The sequence below is a fragment of the Saccostrea cucullata genome, unplaced genomic scaffold, assembly GCF_032062105.1.
Source record: "Saccostrea cucullata isolate Sc308-1 unplaced genomic scaffold, CSIRO_AGI_Scuc_v1 ctg3360, whole genome shotgun sequence".
NCBI classification, from domain to species: Eukaryota; Metazoa; Mollusca; class Bivalvia; order Ostreida; family Ostreidae; genus Saccostrea; species Saccostrea cuccullata.
The window spans coordinates 206,841-222,723 of record NW_026926468.1 but is presented as its reverse complement, the minus strand read 5'-3'; the positions used below and the strand labels follow the sequence as shown (position 1 = coordinate 222,723).

Genomic DNA, 15,883 nt, shown 5'->3' with positions numbered 1-15,883 from the left:
AAAAATTATTTGGTCTTATTATAGATGAATAAAAATGCCTTTTTTTACAATTGATAAATATAGCACACATTTAAACTTTAAATTTGACGTGGTTGGATGCAAAGAATCGTCAAAGACAGTTTCTTTGAAATTTTGATTACGTTATTCGTACATTTTCACTTATTTTTCATCGTCAATATTATTCATTAAATAATAAAATTCATTGTTTGAAATTAACAACTTCTCGACTAAAATATTTTATTTTACAGGAAATGACATCATACACCAATTAACAAAAGAAAGAAGTAGTTCTCTTTATATGGAGATTACTCTATTTAACGAAACAGTCCTTTATATAAAATATGAATTTTTCTTCATCACCGATGAAGACTGATTATAGACTGAATATTAGTGGAAAAGCAAATGGAACTTTGGGTTTGTAATATATTTCTTCATCTGAAATACAACCACATTTATATGACAATTTTCAATGTGCATGGTTAATTTCATTTTCTTCTTTTCTTTGAACAACTTTTTTTATTTCGAAAGTTTCGGTTTATGTCACTTGAATAGGAAAACATATTTCGTCACCCGCCACAGTCCGATTCGATTGCCATAATCCCAGGCTGCAACGATTTATACTGCTGGACTCTATGTTAACTAAAATCATTGTGGGTTTATTTCACAAAAGAGTTGGAATTATATAAACAAAAAAGTTTCAAAATGGTTTATTAACAATTAGAAAAACCCACTTCAACTAAGAAAAAATGTCTTTTTCCTGTTGTTTATGAAGTGAGGCATTTTCCCACTCATATGACTCTTTACAATCCTAAATTTTTTAAACGTTCAAATTACCTTTTCATTTATTTTTAGGCATATGAATTCCGTAAGAGTGCATCAAAGTAATCATAAATGTTATTAAGACTAAGATGAGAATTACAAGAAATACATGTTTTTTAAAATCAGTACTCTGAACGTTCAGAATACGCCACCATTTTATCATAAAATGTTAGGTGAAGTCACAAAATGCTGAATAAGACACTACTCTATGTTGTCGTTGAAGAATGTATTATCAACGGTATGCAATTTTGATCTTTTTTAGATAAATGTGCATTGGTATATATTGGTAGAAAAATCTACATGTTTCAAATGCAACGTAGAGTAGTGTGTACAAGAAAAAAAGTAGTAGAAAAAAAAACAATACTAGAGTATTCCATATATTAATTTCACCTAACATTTTTGATTTTAATAAACAACGATTATTCAGAGAATATTATTATTCGTTCTAAATAGGCCATTACTGTTAAATTATGTAGTTAGGAATTGAATAAAAGACATTAAAGGCTGTATGACGACATCGTTTTCATTTCCGAACTTCCGTCGTTGAAAATTGAAAAAAAAAATCCAGATTATAATTTGTAACCTCCAAATTTCCAAGTTTCGCTATTTGTAAGAGGTTCAAATGTTAAAAAAAATCCTGTCATAGGTTTGTCTTACATTTTTCTACGTTTTCACATATCCAAGCTGACTTAAAATTAGTGGAATTATGGTTCTCCGGATTGAAATTGTACGGTAATTAATTATTTTGTGTTTGAAGTGTTATTTACTATCAAACCACCATGTCGTTACCCTCACTACCCTGTTTTTCCATCATGATAAATACATCAACATTGAAAACTGCTCATTAATATGATTGGTTTTTTTTAAAGTTATCTATCGAAAAAATTACTAATTATAAGCACACTTTGTAAATAGAGTGACGTGCTTCACCTACTTTTTATGGTGACAACACAGAATAAATGTATGTGTAATTTGCTTTATCAGTGATAATGATTTCTCAGACATGAATCGTGGTTTTCTTACTTTTTCCTGAGTGTATTGAAATAATTATTAAGCAAGCCTAAGAATTAAGAATATAAAATGATTTAACAACTAAACATTATCAATCTTCTTGTATGCATTATAAGAGCTTCTTATGAAAAAGTTATGTATTTTGATACGGTTAACCATCTTACGGCTAGCCGACTAGCAATTCTGTATTCGATTGCCATCCCTACTAAGTAATATTAAAATATTCCCATTTATTACTCGTTATGTCTTATACTGTTCTACTCCAAACAAATACTCTGTTGTATTTTCGTTTGAAATGAAACTTCTTTTGATATGAAGTGTCTCTATCAATGTCAATAGTTTCGATCATTTCACTTCCAGAAGACAGGGTAAGTAATGTTCCACCAGAAGACGTGATCAATGGGGCAAGATTTAGTACTTATGACAGGGATAACGACCAAGCCAACAGGTTTAGTTGTGCTGTTAAACACCAGGGAGGATGGTGGTACAATTATTGCCATGATGTGTACCTTAATGGCCCGTATGGCTCTGCTGAGTGGCCTCAACCTTGGTTTCCACTCTTATCTGATGGATCTAATATAACCAATACAAGAATGATGATCAGGAATGAAAAAAAGTCATAATATAAAGTTTGTCAGCGAGGATTCCCTCAAAAGCACTGTCTATGCATGCGATTTATTCTTAATTGATGTGAATCTTCCAGAATGTTAAAAAGTTCAATTTACCTCTGCTGTTGAGGCATATTTCTTTTCTGTGTTATACATTATTGTTTAAAAGGTTTTGCTTCAGACATTTCGTTGCACAAGTAAGTACTGGTGAGAGGTTATAGTTACGTACTAAGTAAACCATTTTCTGAAAAAAGAATAGAAAACAACTAGACTTCACTTATGATAAATTACGGGGAAACAACAGTCTGTGGTCTATAACAGCATGTTAAATTTTTTTTTAAACCTTCCCAATGGTCATGTCTCTTTTTGATTGTTGGCTTCAACATTTGTAATTGCATTTTCCCCGAAAACGCATTAAAAATGGATTCTATCATTCTTGTTCTATGCATTGTTCTTGTTCTTTGTTATCTCAAATTCTTTTCGTTCTGTATTAGCCCTGTATACATTATTGTGTTTGCTAATTTTTTCTGTATCTAAAACACAGCACGGTCTTAAAATAAATCTGATTCAATTTAGCAAAAGCACGTACAAATAGTAAATGCAGATGTTTTCCTATTATAAATTTTGGAGAAATACCCGGTATTTTCCTTAGAATGTAAAATGTCAAAATTCTCAATCACTTTTTAAAAACTTATTCCACAGAATCTACACGCAATTTTGATTCAAACTAAAAGGAAAATTTGCAATAACGGAAAAAATCCTCTACCGATAATTTTGATCCAAACGAAACGAAAAATTCGCAATAACGGAAAACATCCAATCTCCTCGTGCAAAATTCTTCAAGTCCATTTTTTCTGCGTTTTTATTATTTAAAATCCTTCTCGCCGACGACGGCGACACGTCTCTTTCTCTTTGTTTTTAATGTCGCAATTCAATTAGAAAATAGAATCCGTGACACTAACGTCCATCGAGGAATTTTTCTGTAAATCCTGTTTTTGTAAATTTAGTTAAACCAGGATTTTAAGACCCCTGAAATATGTTATGATCAATCTCCATCTACAATAGATCACAACAATAGCGGTTACATCCTCCACCTTATCCATAAAGACTGACTATCACTCGATTACGTCTACCCCGTTAAATTGTCATAACTAATCTGACTGAAATTTACGTTTTCCATTGAAATATTTATACTGCGGATGCGTATTCCCCATCGGGGCCTCAACTACGAAACTCTGGTGGAAGTTTGGATGCTGCAAAGTTATAATTCGGCGGGGCTATTTTTGATTGATCGTGTCACAAATCATTTAGAGAACTCGACAGGTTCTGTATCGTATATACAAATTTTGGGGTGGAGACGACTCGCGCTACGCACTCGTCCACCCCCAAAATTTGTATCCACGTTGAGACACGATAGCGATGTTTTTCTTTGAAGTTTACTGTTCTGTATTAGCAATACAGAACGGGACTGTGATGGGCGTAGCTAATTTCTGTTCTGTATTAGCCCTGTATACAGTACTGTATTTGCCAACTATTCTGTATCTTAATTACAGCACGGTATAAAAATAAATCTGATTCAATTTAGCAAAAGCATGTACAAATAGTAAATGCTTATGTTTTCCTATTATAAATTTTGGATGAAATACCCGGTATTTTCCTGAGAATGTAAAATATCAAAATTTCTCAATCACTTTTTAAAAACTTATTCCACACAGAATCTACGCGTAATTTTGATCCAAAGTAAAAGAAAAATTCGCGATAACGGAAAACATACTCCGTACGTAATTTCGATCCCAACGAAACGGAAAATTCGCAATAACGAAAAACATCCACTCTCCTCGTGCAAAATCATTCAGGTCCATTTTTTCCGCTTTTTTATTATTTAAAATCCTTCTCGCCGACGACGGCCACTCGTCTCTTTTACTTCGTTTTTAATGTCGCAATTCAATTTGAAATTAAAATTCCGTGACATCAAAGTCCATCGAAGAATTTTCTGGAAATCCTGTTTTTGTAAATCTAGTTAAACCGGGATTTTAATACCTCTGAAATAAATTATGATAGATCTCCATCTACAATAGTTCAGCTTTTATAGAAGCTTTAATTTTTCGATGTTCTGCAAATTATATAATCAGAGGTGTTCAAAGTAACACTGACAGAAGCTCTGGTGCGATTTTGCGAAACTACAGTGAGAAAAGGTAAATTCACGGAAATATGGCTAGGAAGTGACTTGCTCGTGGAAACATGGTAAACAAAAAAAAGTTAATGTAGCGTTTCAGATTCCATCACCCTATATTATCTGTAGAAATGTACTTTCTCATACATTCATACAAACTTTAACTATAGTCCTTTATAAAAATTATTTTTTGCAGTCATGGATTAAATTTCGTTATGAAAAACACACTTGCATTGGGATTAGGATTGTTGTTATTGGTGTCAAAATGGACAAGTATAATTTGCTTCAAACTATTAATACTTTCAAAACAGACATTTTTCTTTTATTTGCAGGAATGATCAACGTCTAATATACGAGGGTTTCCGGTAAAATTGTGGACAAAGCGTTTATTTCGAAAAATAATGGATGCACTTAGAAGAAATTTCAGTAAATATTTACGTGCATCATAAAATGTTGACAAAAATTAAACATAATAATGCTTGAAGATGCACAGGGTAGGGTCCTACGGCGCACGGTAAAAGAACCATGATTTTATCAGGGAACACACAAGTATTGATTCGAAATAAAGAATTTAAATACATAAGATTGTGATAAAAAGTATCCTAATTTGATTCTACAATCTATTTTGTCGAATTTCTAAAAAATTCAATGCATTTGGTTAATTTTTGGCAGTTTCCTGGGAAAATGGTTAACACAACCCACACAAAATGGCGACGTTTGATGACGTAACGGTGCACCGGAGAGCATTTCAGTGTGATTGAAATGCTGTTATGACACCTTAAGAGACTTAAATAAATACAGAAGAAAAAATAAAAAATAATACCAGATCATTAGTGTACAAATGAAATTTGAGTTTTCTTAGTTGCTTAACTTACTATTTAATCTTCAGAAGATCAAATATGTGTGTCAGATTAGTTACAAAACTGTTTATGGGGACTCAAATGTGCGCATCAGTGAAATTCCTAAATTTAAGTGGGACTTATCAAACTTTATTGTTGCATAGATGTAAAACTGTGACGCTGTTTTAGACACTTTGACGTTATCGTTATACTTTACATATGTTTCTCTCATGACAAAGCCTTCCCCTGGGAACTATTAATGTGACCCTTTGGCCATGAAGATTGACCCCCTTTTAGAAAACTTTGAGCTTGCCCATACCTTTTGATTGTTTGATTGGCTTTTATATTTCACAGGTATACTGTAAATGTATTACATTTGACGTGTACGATATTTTGTGGAAATTTTATTTTCAACAAGTTAGTTTAGATTTTTTTTTAGCGCTGTCTGAATTTGTAAGCTATAAAAGTTAATATACAAGACATTTAACGATGGACTTGAATTAGCAGACTCAGCTTTCCACCAAAATTGCTAAAACAGAAACCAGCCTCCTTATAGATATTGTTTCTTTACCCTCTCCCGACTCAGGATTAAAATGGACGGTAGGTAGGTGTGAAATTTTTTGCTTACAAAACTTCAACATCTCTTTTCCGAAATGCATTAAAAATTGTTTTTAATATGGAGGTTATAATGCCTCGGTCGGGAGAAGGCAAACAAATATATATATATATATATATATATATATATATATATATATATATATATATATATATATATATATATATATATATATATATATATATATATATATTAAAAAAGATGACTTTTGCATTTATTATAAAATATTGATATTAAATGATTTTAAGACAGTAGATCTATTTCTTCCTTCCATGGGGATTTTAACAAAAGGTTATTACTTTTCCTTCTGATCTATTGTTTAAATTTTTATAGGTTTACAAAGACAAGTGGACTGTATAAAGAAAGACTGGAAATGTTTGAATCGTAAGTCGTAAACACAGAAAAGTAAAAGGATCCAATGGTATCATAAATTTTTATATCATTATTTCAAGGTTTTTTTAATCTTCCAAAATATCAATATTCTACGGAAGCATATTGCAGCCAGTTGAACATATGTTTTACTATGTCTTACGTATAAGATAAATCGTTCATTATAAAACATGTTTTTAGTCATGATAATGTAATATATATATTAATTTTTTTATAATATATATATATAGTACAGAATACTATGTTTTCATTACGATATAAAATGTTAAATGTAAAAAACTAGATACAAAGTCCTACTTAGTCAGACGTACGACATAATAGAGGGTTTTGGCAAGCTTGTTCGTGTACATGTAAATTACAATCTAGAATTACATGTTTATATTATTTTTATTGTTTAGCAAATGATTTCCCGTAAGGTACTTGCAATTATTTTAAATCCAAAAGTGGTCACCATAGAATTTTCTTTCAAAAATCTGAATTTTAATATGTATATCCTAATTTATATAAATATATGCATATATATGCATATACGAGGGTTGATCCAAAAGTAATGTCACTGTGTCCATATCTTTAATATTTGGCGTCATATTATCAAATATAATATACCAAAAGATGCACAAAAACAAACATATACGTGGACGAGTAGCAAATTTATCGAAGTTGTGACATTACTTTTGGATCATCCCTCGTACTAGTATTTAAGCTTGAAAATAGCTCAATAACTAAGTTGAAGTTATCATTTGAATCCGTCAAAGCCAGTTTTGAAATTCTAGATGTTGTATATTCTTCACTATATTATATAATGTTTTTCAACTGTAGACATTTTATTGTCTATATCAGTATTTGTAACCTTAGGTTTTAGAAAAAAAGCACGCTTAAAAAATTAACAGCAGTTAAAGAAATAAAAGCTACAAGATTGGACTTACGCGTACTTGGCAATCTACACGTAAGTGGATACGTGTTGAAATTCGTCATTTACAAAAATTGTAATTCTAACTTGTAGTTTACACTTACAAGTAACCTTGCCAAACCTCTCTACATCGTACATACGACTTACCATGTCATTATGACGACTAATTATGTCGTACGTACGACTTAGTATCTCGTAATCGCCACTTAGCTGGTACAACTTAGTAACTCTTGTTCTTATTAACCACTCATTGTTTGTTTTTTATAAGACTTAATATTTTGTAACTCGAACGAGAAGTCAAAAATATATTTTTAACTGGCAGCAATACGCTTTCGCAATATCCTAAGACTAATTCCAGATGTAATAAACAACACACAATAAATTCGTTGGAAAAGATCTTGGAAAAATGCCTTTACCAAAGTAACTGGACTTTTTAGCTCACCTGAGCTGAAAGCTCCAGTGAGCTTTTCTGATCACCCGTTGTCCGTTGTCCGTCCGTCCGTCCGTCTGTCCGTCCGTCCGTCCGTCCGTCTGTAAACTTTTCACATTTTCAACTTCTTCTCAAGAACCACTGGGCCAAATTTAACCAAACTTGGTACAAAGCATCCTTGGGTGAAGGGAAAGTTAAATTGTTAAAATCAAGGGCCAAGACCCCTTCCAAGGGGAGATAATCAAGAAAATACAAAAATAGGGTGGGGTCATTAAAAAATCTTCTTCTCAAGAACCACTGGGCCAGAAAAGCTGAAACTTGAATGAAAGCATCCTGGGGTAGTGTAGATATTAAATTGTTAAAATCATGACCCCCGGGGGTAGGGCGGGGCCACAATAGGGAATCCAAGTTTTACATAGAAATATATAGAACAAATCTTTAAAAATCTTCTCAAGAACCACTGGACCAGAAAAACTGAAACTTATGTGGAAGCATTCTTGGGTAGTGTAGATATTAAATTGTTAAAATCATGACCCCTGGGGGTAGGGCGGGGCCACAATAGGGAATCCAAGTTTTACATAGAAATATGTAGAACAAATCTTTAAAAATCTTCTTCTCAAGAACCACTTGGCCAGGAAAGCTGAAACTTATGTGGAAGCATCCTTAAGTAGTGTAGATATTAAATTGTTAAAATCATGACCCCTGGGGGTAGGGCGGGGCCACAATAGGGAATCAAAGTTTTACATAGAAATATATAGGAAAACTTTAAAAATCTTCTTCTCAAGAACAACTTGGCCAGGAAAGCTGAAACTTATGTGGAAGCATCCTTGGGTAGTGTAAATATTAAATTGTAAAAAATCATGACCCCTGGGGGTAGGGCGGGGCCACAATAGGGAATCCAAGTTTTACATAGAAATATGTAGAACAAATCTTTAAAAATCTTCTTCTCAAGAACCACTTGGCCAGGAAAGCTGAAACTTATGTGGAAGCATCCTTAAGGGTAGTGTAGATATTAAATTGTTAATATCATGACCCCTGGGGGTAGGGCATGGCTGCAATAGTGAATCAAAGTTTTACATAGAAATATATAGAACAAATCTTTAAAAATCTTCTTCTCAAGAACAACTTGGCCAGGAAAGCTGAAACTTATGTGGAAGCATCCTTGGGTAGTGTAAATATTAAATTGTAAAAAATCATGACCCCCGGGAAACCGGCAAACTGAACGCACGAGTGCGAGTCCATAAACAACAAATTGGGGATCATAGCGTAAGGAATACGCCGTGCAGTGAGCACTTTGCTACCTGTGGGAAAGGGAAATTTAAATTATTTCCATTTTATAAAATGCACAATGACTGTGAAATATCCAGAGTAGCAAAGGAGGACTACTTCATTAAACTATTTAACCCAAAACTTAACAGAAAATAATTACTTCAGTTTTAACTAAAGTTATTTTCTACTTGTTTTTTGGTTTATTTCAGTGATTGTAACGGTAAGAATTTTAATGCTACCTTTTAACGTTATTATGACGTCACAATGGACAATACTTGACGTCGTGCTTATGAACGTTACTAAGCAATTTTATATTTAACTTTCAACTGTCTGAAGAGCCATTAGGCAGAAAGCGAATGATTTTCGAGAATTGTGATTTCTGACTTTTTATCATTGGATATATTTTACTGTACCAAAACACTGTTTTTTTTCATAAATTATATATATATATATATATATATATATATATATATATATATATATATATATATATATATATATATATATATATATATATATATATATATATATATATTAGGGATGTCAATTTCTAACCGGTTAATCGACTAATCGGTCGGAACGATGGTAATCGATTGCAAATTCTCTAATCGGTTAGTCGAATCAAAAAATGAAAATATGCGTATTTTTAGCAAAATTTCTCAAGTTGTAATTTTTCATTCCAAATCTCGAACTGTTATTAAAGGGTGTCAAAGTTGTCCAATTATAATAATTTGGAGAAAATTACAGTCAACCGTATAATTGACACCAGGGTTTAGGACAGTTTGAGAAGTGCTAATTACTGTTAAAACACCGACCTCTTTCCGACATGAACAAAACCGGCGTTTCTCTAGTCATGCTTGAATGATATTAATTCACTACTGATTACTGTTTAAGTTTGTGTGTAACAACTTTTGATTTGTAACTACCAGTACTAACTACTTTTTGTCATTGAAAATGCCACCCCCAACGACATCGCATGCTTGGAAATATTTTAAGAGAGAGCTAGATTGAAAAACTGTAAAATGTCACATTTTTTCCATGGAATTAACAAACACTGGGGGGGGGGGAGGCATCAAATATGCTTGCGCACCAGAAAGTAAATTATCGTAGTTTATAAACGAGAAAGAAACACCAAGCGTTAATCCTTTGAAATGATGGGCTGAACATGGGACACAATTTCTTAATCTCGCCGGTTTGGCAAAAAAATATTTATCAATTCCAGGAACATCTGTGCCCTCATCCTTGCAAACCACAGCCAGAATGTATGCTCCTCTCCCATCTGGAGAGAGATATATATATGCGGACTCCGGACCGTGGCTTGAGACGATGCTGTGCCCTCGGAAAGAATATTTTCTACATCCGGAGTTATCAACAAACTTTGGAATCGTTTGCATCAGCCTTTGTCGATCAAATAATTTTCTTAAACAAAAATCGGCAACTCATTTCAAATACTAATGACATCGACAACAGTGAAGAGTGTATCACAATTGTAGATTGACTTGAAAAACTGTTAAATATGAACTACGTAAAGCATGTTTTTGGTGATTTCTTTATCCTTTTTCGTCATATAAAAAATAAATTCAAGAATTGTTCTGATTAAATATCAACAGTGTAACACTTTTTAAAAAAGAATTTCTTTCTGTTTCTGAAATAGAGTTTCTAGAAGATAAAAAAACAAATATAATTATCAAATAAATATGTATTTTTGATTTTTGATACGACTAACCGGTTAATCGGTCGGAACGTCTAGCGATTAACCAATTGGCAATACTGTAATCGATTGCCATCCCTAATATATATATATATATATATATATATATATATATATATATATATATATATATATATATATATATATATATATATATATATATATAATAAATATATATATATAAAAAAGCACTAAAAAACCAACAACACTGTATATCCTAAATGTCGGATCTACCAAGTAGATACAAGGTCACGGATGGAAATTTATATAAAGCACTGAAAATGACCAACGACACGAACTTGTCAAATTTTCGGGACGCCCTGTCCCTTCCTCAGGACAAAGAAAAAAGTTAAAAAGTCATAAGAACAAAGGAAAAATAGAAACAAAAAAAACTAGCTCTACTACTAAACTACTAAACACTAGAAATTTACAAACTCAAGTACAAGTTGAATTCGAGATTTTTAAGAACAATAATAAAGAAAGAAATCCGGACCGCTATGAAATGCGTCCGGTCTATCGGGTATACTCGGGTGAAGTGCGATTTACATAATTGAACGAATTAATTATGCTAATTAATTACGACAATCAGTAAATCGTACATTGTTTCATTCTCTCAAAATGGCGTAACTTTACTTAATAAAGAATAATCAAAGAAAAATAAGATGGCAGGGATATTTAAACATATGAATTATGATCCATTATAAATTTTGAAATATTTAAAGACTTATTACCGGGAAGAAATAATTAACAAAGGCGAAAGCAATACATAGTTATGTGGGTTGTTCGAGAGTTGGTGACGCAAATTGACTGTAGAGTTTACACTAAATTGAGAGAATAATCTTGTTTAGTATCATCAGGAATTGGGTCTAGTTTACGTTCATTCTGGTGAAGTCATTCAGTTTGTTAATACCATTAGGGCGGAATGACTTCAATCTGTGCATCCAGAACTTTTCTTTGCTTTTTCTCTGAGCATCTGTCCATCTTGGGTTATGGTCAATCACCACTTGTCATGTCCTCCCATTTGTGACCCTCAAGGTTGAAATGTTCCCCAACGGGTTCATGACTGGTCGAACGGTGGTTATTGACTCTCCTGCGGAGATCTTTACCAATATACTGTTTGGAGCAAACTTTGCAACTGATGAGATAAATGCAGTTGTCAGTATGACAGGACAAATTCCCTAGTATTTTGTAGCTGCGGCCTGTGACAGGGCAATAGCGGTAGGGTCCCTCTGGTAACCACATACCATCCCGTCCTTAAGAACCTTAGCGGTATCCTTCAAAAGAACCTACCAATTCTCCATTCAAACAAACGAATGGCAGAGGTCTTTAAGGAACCCCCATTGGCTGCATACAGACGCCCAAGGAACCTAAAGGACATGGTAGTAAGAACCAGACTGGACAACCCATTACCTAACGGGGGCTTTAAAACTTGCTCTGACAGAAGATGTCTTCTTTGTAAGCACAGTACTGACACAGACAGTTTTAACAGCCCTGTCACAGGCCGCAGCTACAAAATACTAGGGAATTTGTCCTGTCATACTGACAACTGCATTTATCTCATCAGTTGCAAAGTTTGCTCCAAACAGTATATTGGTGAAACAGGAGATCTCCGCAGGAGAGTCAATAACCACCGTTCGACCATTAGGACCAAAAAACTCAATGAACCCGTTGGGGAACATTTCAACCTTGAGGGTCACAAATGGGAGGACATGACAGTAGTGGTGATTGACCATAACCCAAGATGGACAGATGCTCAGAGAAAAAGCAAAGAAAAGTTCTGGATGCACAGATTGAAGTCATTCCGCCCTAATGGTATTAACAAACTGAATGACTTCACCAGAATGAACGTAAACTAGACCCAATTCCTGATGATACTAAACAAGATTATTCTCTCAATTTAGTGTAAACTCTACAGTCAATTTGCGTCACCAACTCTCGAACAACCCACATAACTATGTATTGCTTTCGCCTTTGTTAATTATTTCTTCCCGGTAATAAGTCTTTAAATATTTCAAAATTTATAATGGATCATAATTCATATGTTTAAATATCCCTGCCATCTTATTTTTCTTTGATTATTCTTTATTAAGTAAAGTTACGCCATTTTGAGAGAATGAAACAATGTACGATTTACTGATTGTCGTAATTAATTAGCATAATTAATTCGTTCAATTATGTAAATCGCACTTCACCCGAGTATACCCGATAGACCGGACGCATTTCATAGCGGTCCGGATTTCTTTCTTTATTATTGTTCTTAAAAATCTCGAATTCAACATGTAATTGAGTATGTAAATATCTAGTGTTTAGTAGTTTAGTAGTAGAGCTAGTTTTTTTTGTTTCTATTTTTCCTTTGTTCTTATGACTTTTTAACTTTTTTCTTTGTCCTGAGGAAGGGACAGGGCGTCCCGAAAATTTGACAATTTTTATTGTGCGTGTCGTTGGTCATTTTCAGTGCTTTATATATATATATATATATATATATATATATATATATATATATATATATATATATATATATATATATATATATATATATATATAGTCACAGTGTCCGGCAATGAATATTTAAAAAAAGATAAAAACGACAACACAAGTTGTAAAACGTTAGCGCTTTCATTCAAATTCTTCAGACGTTTTACTTTGAATATTTGACGTTAAAATTTACATTTTAACGTCAAATGTTCAAAGTAAAACGTCTGAAGAATTTGAATGAAAGCGCTAACGTTTTACAACTTTTGTTGTCGAATATATATATATATATATATATATATATATATATATATATATATATATATATATATATATATATATATATATATATATATATATATATATATATATATATATATATATATATATATATATATATATATATTATATATATATATATTTATATATATATATATATATATATATATATATATATATATATATATATATATATATATATATATATATATATATATATATATATATATATATATATATATATATATATATATATATATATATATATATATATTATATATATATATATTATGAATTTATTTCAATAGTTATTTAAATTTTTTATTTTCACGAGTGCGAAGCACGAGTGAAAATATAAAAAAAAATCCTGTCTCACGAGTGAAAAAATTCCATATTCAACTACAAAACATTGAATTTTCTGTTTATTACATTTTTAAACAAAAATCTTTGATTTTTCCTTTGCCTCTGCCTTTTTGTAATACAATGATAGGCTACATGACGTCATAGTTGAGCGGTTAAGACGTCATAGCTAAGTGAGGTGAAAACACTGTAAACATGGATTTAGCAAAATATTTTGGTAATTTTTGACAGTTTTTATTTGCTGTCAGAATGGTTTATTTATTTCCATCTATCTTATTTTATGTCAAGGAAGTTTTTTTTACAACAATCTTCGTTATGGGAAGGGAAATCTCGAGTTTTCCCGCACTTCTGATATTCGTCACACTGTGACAGGATATCATTTTGTTATCCTTTCATACTGTGACAGGATATCATTTTTATTCAATGAATAAATTACAGTAAATCACGGGTAAAAATGTAATAAATATATATATATTATACAATTATGGACTCTTTTGGTGTTGAATATGGTTTGTTATTCACCAGAAAAATATTCATATTGACCGAGGCGAAGCCGAGGTCAATATGGATATTTTTCTGGTGAATAACAAACCATATTCAACACCAAAAAAGTCCATAATTGTTTTATTATATAGTCGGGATTTGTATAGATAAGACATTGAAGGCTTTATGACGATTCCATTTTCATTTGTGATCTTCCATTGTTGAAAAAAAAATCTCCAGGTTCCTGTTTGTAACCTCCGTGTTTTCCTTTCCGAGTTTGGCTATGTGTAAGACGTCCAGATTTTAAAAAATAATCCTGAAAAATGTTTGGATAATCGTTTTCCTGCTCAGATACGTAGCTCGCTGCGGCCGTTGCAACCATTGTTTACAATGTTGTTTGATATTTTGATTGTGACGTCACAATGCCGTTGCACGCGAATTGACCCTCCGGTGAATACGGCCTAAAATCCGGTGAATATGTAGTGTTATGAACTGTTTGCGTTTGTATAGATAATATAGGGACTATAAATAGACTTTATATATATATATATATAAATACATGTATATATATATACATATATATATATATATATATATATATATATATATATATATATATATATATATATATATATATATATATGTATATATATATATATATATATATATATATATATATATATATATATATATATATATATATATATATATATATATATATATATATATATATATTTATAAACTAAGCTGTTCCAAACCATGCTTTACCAGTACAACTTGCGTAGCTATTAAATTTAAAGCAACAATTTTTCTATAAAAATGAATTTAAATTGAGCATTTTTCAAAAGTAACGTCGGACGGAGTAATATATTTTGATGAAGGCTAGTTATGTACAATATGAACTAAATCTTTTATCTAATTAAATGACGTGTTACAACGAAATTTAAATTATTCAAATAGATCGACGATGTTTTATTAATTTCAAGACTTATCTAAATTTCTTATCTTTTACATTTTTAATCTTTCAATTTGAAGATCAATGTTTTTACAATAAAAAATATCTACGAAGGTGATACAAAGAAGACAGTCAGGTGATGTGAGCTTTGAACGAAATTGGGAAGATAATATAAGATGGACTTTGGAGATGTTTCTACAAGCTACTGGATTGGTAAAATAATTAAATCAATAATAAATCAGACACCTACCATGAATAAAAATTGCAATTTATGTTCAAAGAATATAATTACAATTTTGAATGTACAAAAACGCGGACAATATTACTCTTATCATTTGCCAATTTAAGTATCTGTAAACGTTGTACGATTTCAATCTCAATGAAAATTTCTTGTCTTAGAATTGTTGTAATTTACTCTATTCGTACACTTTCACTTATTTTTCATCGTCAATAGTATTTATTATATAATAAAATTCAATGTTTGAAATTAACAACTTCTCGATTAAAACATATGATTTTACAGGAAATGACATCATACACCAATTAAAAAAGAAAGAA

At 31.5% G+C, this 15,883-nt stretch overlaps 2 protein-coding genes across 5 annotated transcripts in view; both read left to right on the top strand.

Moving 5' to 3' along the window:
• The window catches only part of LOC134271766 (toll-like receptor 6), a 268,180-nt gene that overhangs the window by 45,457 nt on the left and 206,840 nt on the right, over positions 1-15,883 (top strand). The gene's annotated exons all lie outside the window — the stretch shown is intronic.
• LOC134271763 (ryncolin-1-like) overlaps positions 1-15,883 on the top strand; it is a 38,777-nt gene that overhangs the window by 20,080 nt on the left and 2,814 nt on the right. For 2 of the 4 annotated variants that reach the window (XM_062753974.1, XM_062753973.1), the window contains exon 7: positions 2,191-2,880. In XM_062753974.1, coding sequence (XP_062609958.1) covers positions 2,191-2,453 — 263 coding nt within the window. In that variant the 3' untranslated portion in view covers positions 2,454-2,880. Of the gene's footprint in view, positions 1-248; positions 415-2,190; positions 2,881-15,883 lie in introns of those variants that run through there. The other 2 variants (XM_062753976.1, XM_062753975.1) reach the window with 2 other exon arrangements.